The 21,543-nt window shown below is 55.6% G+C and overlaps 1 protein-coding gene across 1 annotated transcript in view; it reads left to right on the top strand.

Annotated features, from left to right (window-relative positions):
- Nucleotides 1–542: 542 nt before the first annotated feature.
- Nucleotides 543–21,543, top strand: part of LOC131211200 (homeobox protein homothorax) — a 135,185-nt gene continuing 114,184 nt past the window's right edge. Inside the window, exons 1-2 of the mRNA XM_058204588.1 lie at nt 543–773; nt 17,183–17,436. Of these exons, the coding sequence (XP_058060571.1) occupies nt 759–773; nt 17,183–17,436 (269 nt within the window). The 5' untranslated portion in view covers nt 543–758. The remainder of the gene's footprint in view (nt 774–17,182; nt 17,437–21,543) is intronic.

Genomic DNA, 21,543 nt, shown 5'->3' with positions numbered 1-21,543 from the left:
AGGGCGCAGTAAAACACGAGAAAAAGTTGTAGCGATCTAGTTCTAGTAGGAGCACGCTTCTAGGGCGGCCAAGCAGAAGCAGCATAGCAGATATACATATATCCATATATAGAGAGAGAGATACGTTTATGTATACACGCAAGCACACGGACGCGCGACGCGACCAAGCTCGGGTTTGGTGAAAAAATATTGTTCGGCAAAATAATAATAATCAGTAGCGCCGGCAGCAGGAGCAAGTGTATACGAGAGCCGCGAAGATCCTAGATCGGCAGCGAACATCGAGCGCGGCGCACAATGAATTCTTCGACTGTGACGATTGCTGTCGGCGGGCGCCAGGACGCGTAGAAGGACGCGCCCCGTGTCCAGCAGTCCGATCTGGTGCGTGGTGTTCCATTGTTTCGTGTGCGTCTCTCTGTGTGTGCGTGAGTGAAAGCGCGCGGCGCCTGTAGAGAGCGCGCCCGCGTGTGTTGCGATCCGAGAGATACGATCAGAGAGAGAGAGAGGGAGAGAGAGAGAGGGAAGTGTTCTGTATCTGTGGTATTGTTCCCTCTATTGTTCTTTTGACCGGTGCCGCCGGTGTGCAATTGTGTGCATCAACGAGTGAAGGAACGCGGAACGAAAGAAAACCGAGATCTCCAGGCTCCAGGCTGCTGATCCAGGGGGTGGCCGGAAGCCAGCATAGCGACCGACCGCGACCACATTCCGCCAACGAACCCCGCCTGCCCGCCGGCAACGAACACCCGCAACGAACAACACACATGGCGCAGCCTAGGGTAAGTGAACCGAGGATCCCCGAGGATCCTCCGCGAGGTCGATCGGGTGTCTGGGCTAGCCGGGGAATCGGAGATCGAAGAGGAAGGAAGACGGTCGGGCCGATCGTAATTTAAATGCAAATTTGCTCAGCCTCTAATCTGAGTGCGGGCGCTGCTGGGAAGGTCCCGGTGCTTTTTCGGTCCGGCGGCAGCGTGAAGGCAAAAGTCGGCCGTGGTAGGCAAATCCACTCCTGTTGGCCTCGGGACCTCCTGGAAGGTGTGTAATGGTCCCAGAGAGGTCCCTTCGAGGGTACGGAATGGGTGCTGTTTAATTTTATTTGTTAGTTTTACGCACGGCACCGTAAGCAAACTTTGCGGGCGAGAGCCGATTAGGACGTGGACCTAGGAAGTGGACTGTGGACTGTGATTGGATTTCGGAGACCGAAACCGACCGGCCAGGGGATTAACCGGCGGCTGGGCTGGGAAGGAAAGGATCGCTTTCTACCTGCCGCAGCAACGCAGGATCACCTTGATCGACTCGTAAACCACTCTCTGAAGGTCGGGGACACTAAAACCCAACAGCGACTCTGGTGGTCATAAAACGGTTGGCAGTCCGGACGACTGCCGTGATGGTGACACTTCCCGACGCAGGGGAAGAGGTCCCGGCAACGGGTGAAGAAAAGGTTAACAAACGCACCGAGCGCGCACGGAGAGAGAGAGTGCAAAAATTAACTCCGTTATATGAAAGGTGGCCTCCGATTTTTGGGCTGGCGAGGTCGTAAACTTGTCATAAATCCCCCGGCGGACCTCCCGCCCGCCTCTCTCTCTCTCTCTCTTGGTGAGCTGTCCCCGTCACCCACGGTGGTCGCCGCACAAAAATGTTTCGCACAAATCAACAGAGGGACACGAACGGATTAAGGCCATGGGTCCTTCCTCCAACAGCATCCGCGCGGTGCGGTTGATGCAACTACCCAGGCCCCCGGCGATAATGATGGCCGGCCACCGGTGTGTCTTGTCATATGCCACTGACCCTGGATCTCTCTCCCTCCCGGTACACGGCACATCTTTCGTTCGCGTCCCGTCATAATTATTACTATTTCGTGACGCGGCCATACTTGTTTCGCACAAGTGGCCCGCGCCGTCGCCGTCGTGGGGTATCGTGTTTCAGAGAGGCAGAGAGCGAACTCGGGATCTCGATCCGTGTGGATCCGTGGTGAAGGATTAAGGCGAACACGGCGGTGTGCGTTCGGTTCTTCTGCTTCGCCCCCTTCGCTCCGGTCGCAGCAGAAATCTGGTCCTGGTTCGGAGCTGGCCTAGAGAAGGTGCGTTGCCTATCGCTCCGGTACTCGCCGATGATGTCGGTCCGCCGGAGCCGGGGGTCTTAATGATGATGATGTACGGCGGTGCCGCGTCGATGTGCGTCGATGTTTTTGTGTCTCTAATTGAGCCACGATTAGTAACTGGCAAACAACCGAACCGCGGGCCGTGTTATTAGATGTCCGTGTGGATGAATCACATCGGTCGGCAACCGTGAACTGGCTACGGGGACTCCTACGCGATCGGCAACACACAAAGGCCGACGTCGGTCGGTATTTTTAGGCCGAAGATCGTGTGATCGCGTTTGAGAATTTCCCGGCGCAACCTGGCCTTCTCCTGGTGCAGCGCTACTTTTTCCCCCCAAAAAACCCTGTTATGAAGTCCTCATCCGTCCGTCGTCTACTCCCCGGGAACCGGAATCGCTCGATTCCGGGTTCCAGAGAGTGTCGACCAAGAGGGAACCGGCGGCCGCAACGGCTCATCTCATTTTATGTGGCACCCGTTTTCCCGTCCCGATTTTCCTCCCATCGAGGAGGGGTCGTCCTGGCCCGATGTTGTCAATTTGCAATATTCATTCCGAGTTTCCGAGTTCTCCGTTCCCTCTCGGATTGTTCCCGCTACGACGAGCCGGGACGAAGTGTCGATTTTTGATAGCAGCGCCCTAGCAGTCCTTATTTTTTTCGTCCCGTCCGCCGTTACGCGGGCTGTGAGAGCCTCGCTTTAAATGATTATTATTCGGTGGTGCCTATTCTGCCGATTGGCAACAGATGGCTGCTGGTCCTTGTGTGCAGCCCGCAGCAGTTTGGACGACGACGGAGTGCTTAGGATGGAAATCGCGTCGAAATGGGATGCGTGTGCGTAAAAGTGTGATGAAATGTGCATTAAACGCGAGACCGGCGGCGGCGGTGACACTCCGCTGGCTGACGGCTGGTTGGTGTATGTTTTGATGAGCGTCGGCCCCAATAAGCGGGACCCGCCATCAAATGGGAGATCATCTTTTTTAAGAGCCCATCAGCACCACCGTCGGCGAGGTTACGACCTGTGAAAAGCTTGGTTTATGCGCGAGCACTCCTCGCGACATCTTGTGGGAATTAAGATTCAGCAGGGCTTTAAACATAGGGTAACCTTGGGAAGTCCGCCGCTGGTTTTTGGGGAGTCCCGTTTTTTTTTAAGCGGACGATGCCCAAATATTGACAAGCCGAAAACATTTTTACAAATAACAACAACAATAGTTTTCCAATTCTTTCCAAAATCGATTTAATTTTATCGATCAGCTTTTATGGAGCAGAGCTGTAATTCTGTTCGAAATGTATCTCATAGCATCCGAAGGTTAAAGGCGTTGAAACAGCGTACAAATTGCCTACTGCGCTTAAGCACAAGAGATTTTCGAGGTGCATTATATTAATTTTTTTTACTACTGTGGCCAAAAATAACGGAAACCGCTTGCCTTTAATTATCGTGGTTTGATGCAACAAGAACTCTGAACAAACTGTTAACAAAGAATTCTTGCAGTGCTTTGTGGTTTTCTCGAAATGACGGGATTTGTGGAGAGAAAATTTTTGATTCAAACTCCTCGTGATTTTTTAGCATCACATTTTCGTGATCATTTTGCGATCGTTCCGCAAGCTTCGTATTGCTAGACTCAAGAGACTGCCCCGTGGACACCTTTTACGGTCAATAGTTGAGATAACAGTCGAAACGAAGATTGTTTTGAAGGCTAGAAAGGTTTGTTAGCTGACTTGAGTTGAAACTCAAGCTAAACAAAATAAAACTTAAAACGAAAGAGTTTACAATTAAGACAGAAAGCAGAGTCTAGAATTAGTGTAATAATCGTGGCAAAATAAAACAAAAGTGTACGTCAGAACGTGAAGAAATAGATAGCCTGTTCTTCTTACACTGGTTAATGGACATGTTGAAGATCAGTATGTTCGGGCAATAGTCCATAGTAAGTACCAAGGGCAGAGATTAAACTCAGACACCTTCTGATACCCCGCTCAGGTGTGGACATTGGCTAGTAAGAAAGGGCTACGATTCGAACAGTTAGAAGCTTGAACATAAAACCGGCCCGGGATACCAAGCGCCTACGGTCGAATGCCGGCCACGAGACAACGCACATTTTTATATGGCAAGATATCACGTTGGAACCAACCTGTCCTCAAGACCTTCGACTTTTTCGAATCGTCTCCAAAAACAGCATTAAATTCGCCGACATTGAGTCAGAGGATATCAAAAACAATCACCCGGGGTTTTTTATGATTTTCAATTTGGTCTCTTCTGTACATTAGGGAAAACGGAAAGCAATGCATTTTGTGGTGAAAAATAATGAAATATTGGCGTCCACTGTTTATTACGTTTCCAAAAGTGCGAATCGAAATTGGCATCCTGCAACAAAGAACCACCCGAAAGAAAACGAATCCGATCCGATCCTGAAGCAGTGGAAACTTAGTGAATCCGTGCGTGCTGTGCTGTGTGCGTGGTGCATTTGTGTGTGGTGTCGCGGCCCTCGGTGAATCGTCCCAGAGTCGTGAATTCTTCGTGAAGTTAGTGAATCGAACGCCGCGAATTGTTTACGGGCCGCGTCCACTGGTCCTTGCGTTGCGTGGCGGCCATTTTTGCACCGCGATAGGTTTTCCCGACCGTGGCGTGGCCAAGACGGTGTTGTGATGAGTTCATTTTTCCACACCGTTCCGTTCCGTGCGTGCGTTCGCTATTTTATTTTTGAATAATGGCCACTCGCGCCAGAGTTTCTCACCTGCCCGCGGTCGGGGGGGGGGGGGGTTCGATTATCGTTCCGTGCCCCGCTCGGTGATCGATTGTATACACACTCACCGGCCGTGCCGCCATTTTGACGATAAACATCAAGAATATATAAATTATTATTTGTTTAATTTCCAACGCACCGCCACCCCGTTTTACGGATGCTGCGGCGCGCGCTCGGGTTGGAAAATGGAGTGAAAATGGGAACAGCCAAAGCCAGAGAAGTGTGCGCTTTTTGGGGGTCCACTTAGGCGGCGCAGGCCGCCCTCAGTCGCCCCTCCCCCCCTTCGTTCGATAGTTTCGATAAATAAAACCCACCGGCGGCGGCGGCGGCGGCGGCGGCGGCGGCGGCGGCGGCGGAAAAGTCGGAAAAGACGGAAAAGAGTGCGTTCCGGGCGTGTTTCACTTTTTCCCCCTGCGTGGAGTTTTGTTAATATCCACAACAAAATCTTAAAACCCGGCCCGGCGTGTAAGGGGTAAAAATAGCTTTCACGGGGGCCACAATATGGCACCCGGTCCCGGGCCGGGCCGTGAAGAGAGCCCCCCCCGTGTGTGCCGTCCCCCCGGACTCCCACCGTAGTTAATCATCGCCCGATCGGCGGGGGAGAGAGCGAGAAAAAAAGCGATGATGATGATGATCGAAGGGACCCCCCCCAAAAAAAAAAAAAGGAGATAGATTTGTCCGTGTCCGTGTTGCATCACACATACACGGCCGTCCGCCGAGGCAGGAATCGGGCCCCCCGGATCACGGATCACGGATCACGGATCACGTGGATGGTTGGTGCGATGGTTTGGATGAAATAAATGTTCCGCCGCCGGGTCGGGTGGAAATCGAAAGCCCGGGCCCGAAATTCAATTACTGGCTCCTCCGGCCACAGCCACAGCCGCCAAAAGAAGGGCGATAATTCAAATGTTGCACGACGGCGCGCGGACGGCCCGGCGGTCCGGTCGGTGTTGTCGATCGCTAACTAAATGCCGCCGTTTGTGCCGGACGGGATCTTCCTCTTCTGCAGGGCACGGGGGATCGGGCAATGTGGTAGAAGAAAAAAAGCCGAGGGCCGAGACGTAAACCTTAATCCGTGTGCCACACATTTCTCATCGTCATCGTCGGCGGCGGCAATGATCCGTTTTGTGTCGATCGCGCGTTGCAATGCCGTCGGGGCCGCGAGCGCTCGCGGTTCGGTGCCGCTGGAAATGGGGCGCACATTCCGCGGCACGTCGGCGGCGGCGGCGGCCATGCACCCGCCGGTGCCGGCAAGTGTCGAAAGTAATATGCGACCGGCCACCAGTGATCTGTGCGCGATCGAAGAAACAGATGATTCTGCGGCCCACTCGCTCGGGCGGCTTCGAGTCACGAACCGAGGTCACTGTTTCGGGAGATCTGGGACTTTTGAGTCCGGATCGAAGAGCCCAACTTCAAGGCGGGAAGACTCCGCAAAAGTGTTGCCCGATGCCCACGACGGGAGAAGAACGACGAAGGAAGAAGGAACGCACGCACCACGGGAGAGGGACCATCATCCCGTCGGCGGCGCACACTTAAGCGCACGAAAGACACATCCACGAAATACGTATAATTATGAGGTATAAAATGACACAGTCGTAAAAGTTTATCGCCGTTTGATGGCTGATGGCCGGGCGAAGAAAGGGCGTCGATCCTCGAATGGCAGGGTGTGATTCAGGGACTCACTTCATTTGTCGACGGCGAAGGACCAGACACCGATATGCACAGTTTAAGCAATTATTATATTAGTCAAAAAGGGCCGACGACCTTCCGAGGAGCACCAGTTTCGGGACCCGGCCAAGGTCGTCCGCAAGGGTCCTCGAAGTCAGTCCGATTTGCTGCAAAGCCTCCAGCCTCCAGATTCTGGTTTTAAATGCGGGTTTCCTATGGGACTTTCGGAGAGCTGCACCCTGCTGAGGACCGGGACCCAGGAAGTAAATCGCCCACGGTGCGATGGCCTTCTCGTCGATTCGAATCGATCGGCCCCGAGTTGGTGGTGTTGGTCCAGTCCGACCAACACTCACTAACTGCACGATTGCATTAGTGGCTGTGGTGGTGGCCCCCGCGGGGGCTTACTGGCAACACCCGGGCAGAGTCCGTCGGCCATCGGAGGTGACATAAGCGGCGAGCGGCTTAGAATTTCCGCGAAGAACCCACCCGGGGCCGTCCAGGTGACAAAACATACGTTTCCGAGGGGCTTAGCTCACTTTTATGCTCCCCACACGGTGTGGAGTGTGTTACTAGGGTGTCCCCCGCGCCAGTGGCCCTCGCCGAATACCTGGCCGCCGGGTCGAGAGAGGTTGTTGGACAACATCTCGTGAGTGAACACATAAAAAAGCCCACGCCCGGGGAACGATCCGCGTCGCGACGAGGATGGCCCGTCGGGTCTCGTCCGGTCGGGAGTAATATTTTATTTCCCATCTTTTTTTTTGTTGTGCTGCGTCGCCATTAACTTGATTTTTGACAATCTTAATGATGTTTCTTCGTGTGCCGACGGAGACGACGGCGGGCCACGTTTGGGTGACCATTTTGTTTTATGATCCTTGTTTTCGCCGCGGCCGCCGAGGTGTCGGAAAGTGTGTCGACTGTCGACCACAACAGGCCGGCCGGGACCAATAGAGCACCGTGCACCGCGGGTCGGTCGGTGTGGGAAAATTGGTGTCCGTTGGTTTTCCTCTTGGACGCGCGCGGCGTGAATTTTTAGCACTTCAACCGACGACGACGACGAGCGGGCCCTCGAAACTCGGCATGGTGCTGGCTGGCCACCACACTCGGCTCAGATCAGCTCGGCAGAGCAGTGTGTGGCCAGCATCATCATCAGCCCCGTCATCCGCGCCCGGGCCCCGTTCAATTGACGACAATTCTGCTGGTCCTTCGCCGCCTAACGATGGTCCGCGCTCCGCGTGTTTCAATTGATCAATTGGGGTCCGCAGCCTCGCGGCACTGAGCTGAGTGAGCCGAGTGCTTCCGCTGGCTGGTGGCCGGTGCTGGGCGACACCCAGCACCACCAGCAGCGGCCGGCCCGAGGATGAAGCTATCATGTCCAATTTTAAACACTTCTGGGGGCCCGAAAATCCCGATCCCAGCGGTCGAAGCAGCCGAAAAGAAGGAGCCCAGGAGTCTCGCCGGAGGACGCGAGTGCCTCAACGAGCTCTAATCGTTGCTGCTGGATTTTGTTTGTTTCTGCGCCATGTTTTTCCATCACGGGGATCGCGGCGATAAAGTGCGTGGCCTACGCGCGCACCCGCGCTCCCCGCTTGTTCCGCTGTGCGCCCGAAAACTTATTTGTGGACGACCCACTCGACGGCGACGACGGTCACTGATTGTCGAATATTATTTTATCAATATATATGCTTGTTTGCCCAATTTCCCGTCACCCGGTCGTCCGGTCCGGTGATTCGATGTCCGGGGAATGGTGCGACTTGGTGAGCCCGGTGGGATTACAGCGGAGATAGCGGAGAGCGGGCCCTCAGGTGACAGAGAAGCGGCAGCAACCACAACAACCACACGACGGTGTTTCGGGCCCGGGCCCGAGCTGCTGATAAGCGATTCGGAGCTGGACGGCTAGATACCAGGGTCGTTCCGGAGGCGCCCCCAACCCCGCGGCCCCGCGGATTGTGTTTGCCAAAGTTATCGAGAGCGAGCGAAGTAGGGCTAGAGGGCGATTCTAATCGCTCGCGCTCTACTCCCCGCGTACCACTCCACCCGGGCCACCCCGATGGCGGAGTCCAAGTTCCAAGTTCCGTGGATTGCTGAGCGACCGAGCGTCGTCAGCAATCGGTGACACTAATTTAGGCCGCCCGTTACGGGCCCCGGAGCAAGCCCCGAGAAATCACCGTAGAACGGGAGTACGGTGCCGCGGGGGGGCCTGGCCAGGGAAAGAGTCGAAGATAGTAGCCGTGGCAGCCGTGGTGACGTGTACACGGCCCGGCGAGATCCGAGATCCCGAGAGTTGCTGGCGTAACGTCAAACTTGCTGGGAAGCGAGTTGGTGGCTTGGCGTCCGGGAAAAATCACAGACGACAGGCAGCCCACATAGACAAGCTGCCCGAGTTGTGTCCCGATGAAGGATGCGCCCCGGCCCCGGTGTGTGTTTGTGTGCCTGTCAAGTGGTATTTGTAATTGTACACTCTTCGGTTCCCCAATTTAATTCCCTGCCAAAAACCCTTATTAAAGCCAGGCTCTCTGTAAGGGTCTGGCTCGATGCTTCCTCGTGTGGGCCTGGTGGTCTGGTGGGCCCGGGTGGCGGGGGACCACCAGCAGCACCCCTCATTAGCCCACTTCAAACACGTCAGCTCCAGAGGGAGCCTATTTGCTGCTGATGTTGCTATTACACTTGCGCTGCGCTGCGTGGACCCGGGGACCTGGCCGGCCTGCCCCGGTCTCTTCTGCGTATGGCATGTAAGTAATGAATTTCAAAATGGCCGAACGGCGGCACACCACCCTAAGGGGCCACGGGGCCCGGATTCGGAATTGATTGATGATCCTTTTTGCTCTCCCGGACGGACGGCACCATTGCGCGCGCCACGCCACGCCAGGACCTCGTCGTCGGGGATCGGAGCCCGACGGATTCACGGTCCCCGTTGTTTGTCTCTCTCGCTGTGTGTGTGTGTGTGTGTGTGTTTGTCGGTTGTTTTCTTCTTTTCCGCCTATTTTTTCCTCCATCCGGTCCGGTTCGGTATTCGGTTTTCGTTATCTTTGGCCGTCGGGCCGTGCCGACATTATTATTCCCTTCGATTCGATCCATTTAGCTCCGGCAGCCAGCCAGCCAGCCAGGCAGAGAGAGAGAGAGAGAGAGAGAGCGAGAGAGGGGACAGAGGTGGCGCACAAACACACGCATGCGTTGCGCTTCACTAAGGACGCGGCACAGAAGGGGTACTCTCGAGGGCCGGCCGGGGTTGGTCCTTCGCAAACGGCCGAACATCCTCGAACGCTAATTCCTGAACCCCGCCGCGTGTTGCGTGAACCGCGCGCTCGACGTCGTCGGTGAGGTCCTAGTTTTGTATATCCCCCCAAAAACGCGGCACAAAGCGGACCACAAACCCCTTTCGAATGTCCCTGTGTGTGCGAGAGAGACAAAGGAAGGAATTAAACAGAACACACACACAGAAAGACAGCCGAGACAGAACTCGCCCTTTTTTCGAGCCTCGCGCGCACTCCCGTAATTGTTAAACAAAGCGGCAACGAAAAGGATAGAAAGGGAACCCGGAGTATGGAAGCAGGACTCACGGGCCGCTATGCTAATTCAAGTTCAAGCCAATGGCGGCCGCCAGTGCGCGATGTAATAAAAACGGCTCCCATCGATCGATCCCGAGCCGAGAGCTGAGTCAGCTGGCGCAGGAGGGGGCCTTTCAGGACGACGTGTCCCAAAGACAGGGCCGCCGGGCCGCCGATGAGTCGACACATTCTCCGGCCGTCCCGAATGTTCTGCCGTCCATTAAAGGACCTCGCGTGTGGGTCGCGCGGGTTTAAAAAACCACCACCACCAACTCCGGGTCCCCCGCAGGACACCGCTGCCCGACGGGCACATTCTGCCAACTCATCCGGTGATAACATCCCTGGCAAAAGATGAAGCAGGCCACGAAAAGCATCGTCTCATCGTCGTCCTTCGCAGGTCGGTCGGTGCATACTAGATGCAGTTGGTTAAAGTGACGGCTTGAAGCGAGCATCGTGCGCGCCCGTGTATATTATGCACACTGCCATATATAGCCACCGAGCGTATTCCGCTTGCCATTTGAGTGAACCACCCGGGTTGTGATTGGCCGAGGGTCCCCACCACCGTCACCCCTTCCTGCGCGGGGATAATATGCGCAGCAATTTATGGGCGATGGCGACGGCGGCTAGCACCGAGTTCCTGCGAGCGAGCCGGAACCGCGCGGGGGGGGGCCGCCGATGAATATTTAATGTTGCGTGAATTATGCCTATTGGAAAGTCGTTGATTGTAGTTTAGGTATAAATGTTTAAAAACGTACAATTATGAGGTTGAGGCCGCTCGTGGCGGAGAATAAAATTCCTTGCCCACCCCGAACCCGGGACCCGGGCCCCGTGGGTTAAGTGTTCTGGGGGAGGTGGGCCACGGTACCATGCCGTCATGACATGACGTGACACGCACGCACCTGGCGGCCCCACGGACCCTGGACTTTAACCCCTCCAGCCACAGCCGCCGCCGCCGCGATGAAAGGTGGTGTTGGCTGCGAACTCCGGCACCGGAACTTGCGCCGAGTTTTCCGAGTTCGGTGGCCTGGTGTGGCGTGGCATAATTATTGCCCATTTTGGCACACAGGAACGGAACGCAGGGCGGGCGTGCGGTTTTAAATGGATCCTCTCACCTGCGATTAGCAGTCGCGCTGTCGATCGTTTATTTATTACATGTCATCGCGGCCCCCGCCACGAGAGTCGAGGGCCCAATCATTATTATTACAGGCCACCTGGGTCACCTCCCCCAGCCCTGCCGACCGGCCTGCATTCCCAAAAAGGACCGTCTGGGGGGTGGGGCTAAATCCGCCCGGAAGCCCGGAGGAATGTGGTCGGCCCCCGACCCACCCGGAAACCCGGAAGTTTTGTCTAGGGCCCCTTTTTTGGGTCCTGCGTCGCTATAATTGTGCATACATTTTGTGCACGGATTTTTATGAGCGTCCGCGCTTAATGTGTCCCCGCACGCACGCACTCACACCGCGGCCGGGATTATTCGGATTTGTTTGACTTTTGGTCTCCCTCACCGCGTGGAGTGGCCACTTGAACGTTTGCTTCCTCCCGCCTCGTCGTCTTTCGGTGTTCCGAATTCCGAATTCACCAGCATTTTTGCGTTGGCTTTGCAACCGGAAGCCGGAAGCGCGCGCCTAATGGATTCTGCGATGGTCAGGGCGGGGACTCTTCACTCTCCAAGCCCCAGCCTCTCGCTCTCTCTCGGGGCGAAATAATTAGTTAATTAAAAGTAAATTCTTAACTTTCCGCCGAGGCACTTTCTTTGCGGCCCCCCGAAAGATACTTCCGGGTGGTTCCGGACGGGAAGTTTTACCCCACTTGGCTGAGGCTGACGGCGGCAAACACCCAATAAAAATGAGCCGCTAGAGCCCGAGCCTCGAAACTCCTCCTCAATTTGCCGCCCGCCCTTCGCGAGGGCTCTCATTTGCATAATTTTGTTTTTAATAATCCATTACAATGGCCACCAGCCGCCCACCAGCGGCCCGAGGCTCTTGAGGTCGGCGTCGAAAAAAGGGCCACGGAAAGGAAAGGTGTGTAACGCATTCCAATTATGGCCTCCCCTCCCCAGGCTGGTAATTCTTTTCGGGGCCGAGTTTATTGAATTTTATCCCCCGTCGACGGTGGAGTCTTCGTAAGGAAAGGCGCAAAATGGATTGCCACCTCCAAGGCGGTGGCGCAGAGAGGACGAAGAGATCGCCCACCAACCAACCAACCAACGAACCCAAAACCCCGGGGGCGTTAGATCAACGGCGTCGGAGACGGGTTCTTGCGCTGAGAGCGCGCGCGCGCGCGTTAGCATCGGTTCCGGCCATCGGTTCCAGATATTATTGCACAATATAATACATAACAACCCCTTTCGTTGTGCCCCACCGCCCGCCACCCCCCGTGGGTTGGACGGGATGGCCACGTTGGCCAGCGCGTTTTAAAATCACCCCAATTGATTGGATAACCCAACTTGACCCAAACCGACCGCCGGTTGGAGGTATTTTATTGGGTCCCGGACTGGCGGGACGGGACGGGACGGCGGGACCACTACCAATAAACTGGCGGCCATGGCAGACGCGCTGGCTCGCTAGTCCAACGGGTCCCGGCCTCTTTCGGCTTTTCGAGAACCGACCGACTGACCGATGACTGGCCGTTTTTTTTTTGGACGAAGAAAAAAATCAATCACCATCCCGGCCACCCCACCAGCCCAGTGACATGCCAGTTTAGGGGGCGCACATCCCCCTCCCCCCTCCCGGCCACACCTTCTGGCAATGGAATTTTTATCCATTGCGAAGCCGCGTGAAAATCGGATTTATGAAAATCATCTTCAGACGCGCGCGATCGAGGCGCGATCGACTTCAAAGAGTCACAGGAGAGCATAGCCATAGCAAAGGCCGGCAAACAATCGCGCGGGGCACACACAGAGTTTTTGTGGAATCAATTTGCGGCCTCACGGGAGGCCACCACGGACTGTGGCAGGCTTCAGGGCTTCAGGAACTGCTCTCGGGGGCTCTCCTCGAGTACTCTCCAATCAAGAAGCCCCGGGCCAGACAGAGGACGAACTACAACTCGAAGCCCTCTACCCTTGAAATCGGAACGCCCCGGGATCGATCGGAACGCTTGAGAATACGGCCCTCGAGAAAGCGATTGAATAGAGCACCGGTCCATTTTGGGCCACTTCACCTTCAAGAGATACACCACATCTCAGAGATCCGATCCCTGTCCCTGACCGGGCCTGGGGGACCGGGTGGGGGGGGACAGGATGGGACGCAAACAGCTCAATTGTGGGTGCCGAAAATCACCGCATAAGTAGGCGCTCGATGGCGCTGCTTAGAACAAAACAGACACCCCTGGCTCTCGGAAGATCCCGATTCCCGAGATAAGATTCGGCCTGGATTTGGTCCAAAAACCCCGGGAAAAAACACACCCAGGAACAGGAGCGCTTCCAGGCGGGAGGTTAAGCGGCCTGACACCGTAATTGGCCATTTGGATGTGCTCCGGTTGATTGGTTGAAAATTGGAAAACTTCTTGACGGCAACCGCCATCCTTCGCCTTGGGGCTGGTCCGAGGAACTCCAGCTCCTCGTTGTCACTGCGTTCACCGTCACCGATAATGCCCCCGTTAATGCGTGTGTGTGTCGGGGGTGCGATTCCCAATTTGCTCCCCCGACCCGCCCCGTCCCCGGGATGTTCCCTCTAATGTTATGCAAATCTCCCCCGGACGTCGGGGTGTCGATGGTCTTTCGCTTGGCGCGCGCCTCCCGCTGGGTCCGATTTTTCTTCGGGAAAATCACGGCCAAAGCACACACGGTACACACCGAAACAACAAACCATAAAAGCCCCCGCCCCGGCAGGACTTCCGGCGGCTGCTCCTTGGTCGCCCCGGGAACGGATCCCGGTCTCGGGATCATAACCGTCGCCGCCGCCGCCGCCGGAGGAGGTTTGTATTAATATCAATTACTTGACTATTTACTGTCCGAAAACCCTTTTCGCTCCGGCGTGGGGTGTCCTGGTTTGGCTCGGGGAAATTTGACCGCACCGAGGACGGCGGCGTTGGTCACCCCTTTCCAGAACACGAACACGCATTCTGCGCCAGCCAAAAGGACGCCGCCGTTTCGATTTCGGATGCGGGTCTCGTCTCCGGCCCCCGGCCCCCCGGTCCGGTCCGGGCCATTTGTTCTGTACAAACACATACACACGCACGCACACACACAGGCGACATTCCAAATCCGTCCCACAAACTTCCAGGGCGCGCTCGGAATTAGTGGTGTCCTCGATTTGGCTCCTCTCTCTGTGTGTCCACGGAAAACATGAACGTTTTCCCTTCCCGTGTCCCCCGTGTCCGCCAAACCCGCCAGTTTGGCCAGTTTGAAAAATGACTTACCCGTCGCAGAGACAGAGAGAGAGAGAGGGAGAGGCAGAGGGAGTCAAGAGTGTCAAGTAACATTCGTTGATCGCTGCATTCGCCGTCCGTCCTCTCTCTCTTGGGGGATGATCTTCAGCAGATACAAGCCGCTGGCCGAGGCCGAAGTACACACATGTTTTCGTGTCCCCACCCCTCCGCTCCTGACCCTTGAGGTTTCGTGGATGGGACGGTTGGGACGGCAGGGAGCGAAAGACACCCTCTGTGTCCTCTCGACGACGAGACACACGACGATGGCGAGGGCCTCTACAAACATGGCTCAAGACGCGAACCGCAATTCAATATCTGGTCGCATCGCTCGTGTGTGTCACATCCACATCTCGGTCGCCCCCGCACCACCCTCCCTCCTACCCTTCTCAACTGCGTTTCCTTGGTGTCAAAATCCGGAGCCAGAGCATAATCAATCATCGGGTCTTCGGGCCCCCGATCTCGCTCTTTCTTGAGAGGTTGTTTTTGAGGGTAACTAATATTTTTCGCGGCCAACTCTCCCCGACCGGGAGACGGTTCTGGGAAGTTCGTCCCAGGACCGGGCGCATCTTCACATTCGCGCGCGCTCATCACCAAAATGGTGGCCCCGGGGCTTTCGGGACTTCGAGCCAGGTTTATGTCATCAGCACGATGGTGGGAATCGCCGCCCGGCGGTGGAATGTTGTCGGTTCGGTGTGAGAAACATGTGCGTCGCCCGCGTGTTGCGTTGCGCAAGCCACCAACCTCACTCTCTCTCACCGAACAGAGCGCGGGTGAGTTATGGGCCGGTCCCCGGTTTTTTTTTCTGGCTGCTTCTTCTCCGGCGGACGGCCACTGACAAGTCTAACGATTTGTTGTCGAGTGGAAATGTCAGCCCGGGAATCATAATTACTGATAAGTAACAGGCAATCGGTTTCGAAATCCAGAGAGAGAGAGGGAGAGACAAGACAAATTGCCCGATCGTTACTCTAATCCCCGTTATGTGGTGGGACCTCTCGAAGGGGAACGTGAATTCGAAGACGACCAGAAAAGACATCCACTCAGAAGCTGGGACCTCGAGTGCAGAACGCTTTTCCGGCTCGACGGCTCCGGCGCAGCCGGAACCCTTGCCCGTGGAACCGGAATAAGCGATTTGTAGCCGGATGCTCAAGATCCCTCCAGAAGGTCCTGTTCGAATTCGAATCCTTCCCCCCCCCGGGGTGTGTGTAAAGGAATTGATTGTGTTGAGCAGCTACTGGATCGCTGGCCGGAGACAAGAGCTATCTTCCGGCACCAGGGCATTGTGTTGATCCGCTCCGCGAACCGGAGAACCATCTTTTCGTGGCCCCTTTTCTCGGCGCGCCCGAAAAGGGGTCGCGACTCCGCAGGGACCTACGGTGTGAGCGCGAGGCGAATTCTTTCCACTGAGATTTCTACCTTTTTTTCCCACCCGATTCTATGCTGTGTGGCCATTGTGTGCGCATCGACCGAAACCGGAAGATAAAATGGAGTTTGGTGGTGGACTCCGCGCGCCCCGTAACGACGCATAACGATGCGGTAGGGAATAGGGAATCGACCTGCAAGGAGAGAGACGGGGAGAAAATGCAAGAAAAGGCCGGGAAAACACAAACATAAAATGAATGTTTTTCAATTACGACGAGTCGGGGCCCGGCGGCTCCTACCTTGGCGCGTAATGGAACCGCACGGTTCTATCGGTTGGTGGGTTGGCCACCCCGCCCCGCCCCGCAACTGTCATAAAAACGGGTCGCCGGGAAAATAGATACACGTTCCGGCCGCACACACACATACACGCAATTCTGCGGGGGGCCTCCGTTCGGTCGGCAAAAAAGGGAACAAATCGAAAAACCAATTTGATCCCACCACCGCTCGCTCCGGGTCGGGATCGGGGACAATTTTCACGACTTTCCGGCGACGATTGTCAAACCCACGCACGTTCCGAGACAAATTTAAATCCTTGCGCGGTTGAAGGTTGGCGTGGAAAACCGCCGAGCAAGAAAGCAAACCCCGGCCCGGCCCCGGCTGAGTGGGGTTAAATCTGGCGCAGGGGGGAGGGCGCGGGGACACAAAGTGAAAAACGGCTCATACATATTAATTTCATACACGGCCACACGATTCGATTGATTATAGAGCACTCTTCCCCCGGAGTCGAATCCATCATCCGGCGCGCCGCGTGAGGCCTCGGCTTTCGCTTTTGGGCGATGTCTGTCCGTTGTCTGGCTGTGTGCGTGCGTTTCTTCTTTCCCCACCCGGTCCCCACCGGGTTAAAGATGATGGTCTCTCGGCTCGCTGGAAGCGATAATGATGCTCTACTTAGAGGTCATTTCAGCGTCAGCGGCTGGCGCGACCTCCGGGCGAAGAAGAAGATGGCCGACGGCCGGGTCGAATCGAATCCCCTCGGTCGGTGGTTCCCAGAGAGTGGGAAACCGACGGGGGAGAGATTTGATGCACGACTGACCCCACGCACGCACACGCAGACAAATGGGTCTGGAGTTTCCACGATGCCCACTCTCAAGAAGTCCTCACGCACCGCGCGAAACGACAACATTATCCACTTCATCATCCACCATCGCGATCATCATTCTAAGCCGTGGAACCCCACGTGGACTTCGTGGACCTAGCGCGCTGTGGCTCAGTCTCTGGTCCGCAAGTCCGGCGAAAGGGCACTCAACCGATAGTGTTCCGCGGCGATCCGCGGGTCGTGATCCTCGGTCATCCGATCGGACAGCATCCCGTTGTTGACGCCGGACACTCATATCTCTCCCGTTCTTTCTTTCCAGTACGAGGATGGCCTCCACGGCTACGGCATGGACGCGAGTGCGGCCGGCATGTATGACCCACATGCCGGACATAGACCTCCCCCGCTGCCCGGCCTGCCATCGCACCACTCCCCGCACCTCAACCACGCGGCCGCCGCCGCCTCGGTCGGCATGCACGGTTATCACGGCACCTCTAGTCATGTTTCGCCGGCCTCCGGTCACATGGGCGCAGTACAGCCCGACATACACAAGCGTGATAAAGAAGCTATCTACGGGTAAGTCTGCTAGCCGGAACTGCCACCAATTCCATCCGATCCGATCTCCACTAATCCCGCGCGATCGTGTGCCGGGATCTCGCCGACAAGAAAACAAACAGGCGACGCAACGACCACGCAGACGCACGCGCCCACAATCTCCCGATCAATTCGTCGACGCCCCACGATCCGATAAACCACACCGACCGGCCCGGGGCAGGGAGAGTCCTTTCACACTTGAGTCTGCCGAGGTCCCAAGGATCCGTCCGAGCCCTGATCCATTAAAAAGCGATAAATCATCCCGCGGCCAAACCGTTTTGGGGGCCGAATCCGCATAATGATCGGCCACGGTTCCTCGGCGAACGCAGAACGAGATTATAGAGGCCCCAGCCAGCCTCTCCTTTGCTGCACTTTTTGTGTGGCTCTGCAACAGATGCTGCTGAGCTGTCTGGGGTCCAGCCAGATCGAGTTAAGAAATTTAGAAGATCCACAACCAAAAAGCACGCTCAGCCGATAAACGCTGATAAAAAGGATGCACAAGATCTCGGGCCCCGAGGCGGCAGAGATTCGTGGATTAAAAAGTCGTAACAAATCGCACAACACACTGACGACCACGACGACGACGACGACGACTGACGATAATGATGATGATTATGAAATTGTGTAATAATACCTATTAAATTAGGCAAGCCAGCCGCTCCCTCTCAGCCGCATCGGCGCGGGGGGGTTTGCTTAGGGGTCTTGGGGCCAGCTTTTGCGGCGCGAAGAAACCGTGAACTATAAATTTAAAATGTGATCAATCTATTAGACATAATTACAGAGCCACGTTCGTTCCGTTCGTTCGTTTTTCGGGTGTCTGTCTGTTTGCGCTTCGCTTCTCGAACCACCCCGGCGTGTGCAGTTCCTGCAGGATTCCAACTCTCTTTTGTGCGGTTCCCCAGTTTTTGTGGCCAGCTCCAGGTCCACCAGTTGTTCGTCATCTGGATTCGCGCTCGAACGGAAGGATCTTCTCGGCGCGAGACGATCGATCGCTCTGCAGCCAACCGTCACTCGGAGGCCGCGGGCGCATATATTGATTGTCTAAGGCCCCGTGTTGCGTCCGGGTTTATTTTTTTCTTTTCATTTTTTCGGGGGTGCGAAAGAGATAATTATGCTCGATAAGTACACTGCACGGGTGGGTGGCTCGGTCCTGTCGTCGGGGACCGGGACCGAGGCCGGGGGACCTTCCGAATAATAATAACATCCGACGGCGACGGCAGCAACTAACAAAAAATGGATAAATAAACCCAAAAGGCTGCACAAGCAATTTGTGAGCGCGCGTGAGTGTGTGCGAGCGGTGGTCCTTCGGGGACCCTTGCTAGGGGCCCCATCATTATCCCATTAGAGCCCGCGTGTGCGCCTGCACACACAATCTGATCGACCGATCGCCGATAGAGAGACAGAGAGAGAGAGAGAGAGAGAGAGAGCGCGGTTGGACCGCAAGACAGGCTGCCTTTTTATGATACAGAGCACATTATTCGGCCCTCGAAAGGGTGCATAGAGCAGCACCACTTTCGTATGCGGTTTGCGTCCGGGTTTATTTTTTTTTTGGGACAGTTGGCTCGCTTTTTGTGTGTGTCCTTAGCGTTCCTGCTGACGGAGGAGGAATGGTGCCACTCGCCCGGCGAGAGAATTGATTAAATAAATGGGCCCCCGAGTGCGGAAGTGATCTTTTAATTTGTATGCTTTTAATGCTGCACACACCCGCCCACCGGATCGGAAACGATTAGGAAATGAGTGGCCACCGGCACCCCGGAAGGGAGCCCGCTATTAGAGCATTGATGGATAAATGATGGGTTTCGATAGGGTGCCCAGCACCGGCTGCATGGAAAATATGTTCCGAATAAAACAAAATATAGGACACGAAACAAATGGTCCGCTTGGTGGGTGTGTTGATTGTAGGTTAAGCAAATGGGAATCGATTCCGGGGTGGCACAGATTTCTTTCCGTCATAATTCTCCGAATAAGCATTTTCAATTAAAAAAAATGCAGTGTTTATGTTGAATGCATTTTCTGTGCACTCAAATCTGTGTTATGCTGGCGCCATTGTCGATCGATCAATCGGGGCCCCCTCGCCGTTATCGTTGGCGGAAGTTTATTTAGCGACCCGCAGACTTGCTGCTGCACTGCACAATCGTGGTGTGTTAATATTTATTCGCACCAACTTCTGGGTTCTCTGGCGATCGGCAAAAAATGCAGAATTTCAAATAAACAACATTGAAGCGCGTGTGTGTCAATAAGCGGCGCAAGGTTGCCGGAATGCAACCACGCCGCAGATAAACCCCGCCGAGCAGCTCGATAGTAAACAAACGTTTGAATCCCGTATGTTAATCAATCTCCGGCAGCAACTTCATTCCCCGGCCGGATCCGATCCCCGTTGACACATGTTCGGCGGGACGCTAACGGCCCGCGAGACTGGTGTCCGACATCGCTTCTCAATCGTAAAAAAAGCAAGCGCGAAAGCGACCCGTAAGCCCATTTTATTGGCCCCCGACAAACCGCACTCCGTTGACAAGGCTTTGCGACTTTTATTTCGCTCGTTAAACGCCAACTCCTGAAACGCCATTTCCTGTTCGCCCCCCCTAAAAACGACAATAATCTGGAACTAATTCTTCTCCATTCCGCTGGGCTGGGCTCTGGGCGCGGAGAGTTTATTTTTGGCCCGGACCGGCCTGGCGCATTTCGGGTTGCATTTCCGGTCCCAGCAGCAGCAGCAGCCACACTCGACGCTCGCGACGTTGACGCGAAGAATGACGGACGAACGGAGCCGGAGCGTTTAAATGCCAAAAGTGTGTGGTTTCATTAAAAATTCATACTTTATGTATGACAGCACCCCAGAGACCGAGACCGAGAGAGATCTCCGTTGCGTTGGGTTCCGCCGTCGGCGAGGTGCGCGCTGATGATGAACCTGCTACGCGTTGACGATGCTGCCGCTGCCAACACCAAATGGCATTTCGCGGCCCGGGGTCCCGGGGTCTTCCTGGCGAAGATCTGACGCGGCTCTTGCGTGCTGCGGTCTCTCTCCCGAAGGTCCAACAACCCGACCGATGTCTGGTGTTGGTGTGACAAGGTCTTCTACCAACACCGGGATCCGGGGAGCGGGCGATCTGATCTGATGTGTGGAGTCGCCGGTCCAAGAAGGTTCAAGTCGTGCCGGGTGCTGCCGTTGCAATTCGCGCGCACGCCCTTGATCATCTTGATCGTTTCCTCTTCGTCGACCAGACAGAGCCGGAGTCTTGCTGCGGGTGCATCCGCGATCTTTCACCGTCGTCATAATGCTCACTCCGGCTTGTGACACAGGGTTGACAGTTCAACTAGTTCGCGATCTACGCCTGGGCACCTGAGTGTCGCTCTTTCATTCCATCTCTCTCTCTGGGTGTCTCCTCGGTCTGGCTAACATTCGATTACGGTCGCCACCCACTTGAGGAACGCGCGGTTGGCAGCTCGTTAGAATGTGATTCACTACGGCTCCCCTATCGCGTCCGCTTTCGCTTCGGCCTCAAGTGTCTCAAGAGGGAAGAAAATAATAATAAAACGTGCAGTCTGCAGCAGCCAGCAGCCGCCGCAGCAGCGGTGCACCGAGTGCAGCAGCAGCTGCAACCGGGCGCAGAGCAAAAAGAATAACAAACCCCCGCGGCGGCGGCCACCTCGGACGACCTACACACAACTCAGGTCTTCTTCCGTTCTTCCGTGCGCATATGTGTACGGGCAGCAAGGCATGTCCAGACAGCCTCGGTTCTTCGTTGGCCGCGTTGCTGCACTTTGGCACTCTGCGCGCTACCGCGGACAGACACGGCCGGCTAAAGTGGCCGCCCTCGTACGAGTGTATGTGTAGAAAGACACGGCACCCCGGCCGGCGGCCACAGCATCTCGCGCAGCGCAGCACAGCACACATCGTTTGTGCCCTGTGCCCGGGCCGTAGAGCGCTGTGTATATTTACCGAACACTTTTCCCAACATCGCCAGAAGGGCTCTGTGCGGTGCGGCCATCGCCGTGGATTGCATTCTCCCCCTGGCTAGGCTACCCAACTAAGTTGTGGTGATCTTGAAGATGCAAATGATTTTTCAAACAAAATCTGACGCCCGATCG

The sequence above is a fragment of the Anopheles bellator genome, chromosome 2 (assembly GCF_943735745.2).
Source record: "Anopheles bellator chromosome 2, idAnoBellAS_SP24_06.2, whole genome shotgun sequence".
Lineage (NCBI taxonomy): Eukaryota > Metazoa > Arthropoda > Insecta > Diptera > Culicidae > Anopheles > Anopheles bellator.
The sequence above is the reverse complement of the archived record's forward strand: the minus strand, read 5'-3'. Positions and strand labels throughout refer to the sequence as shown.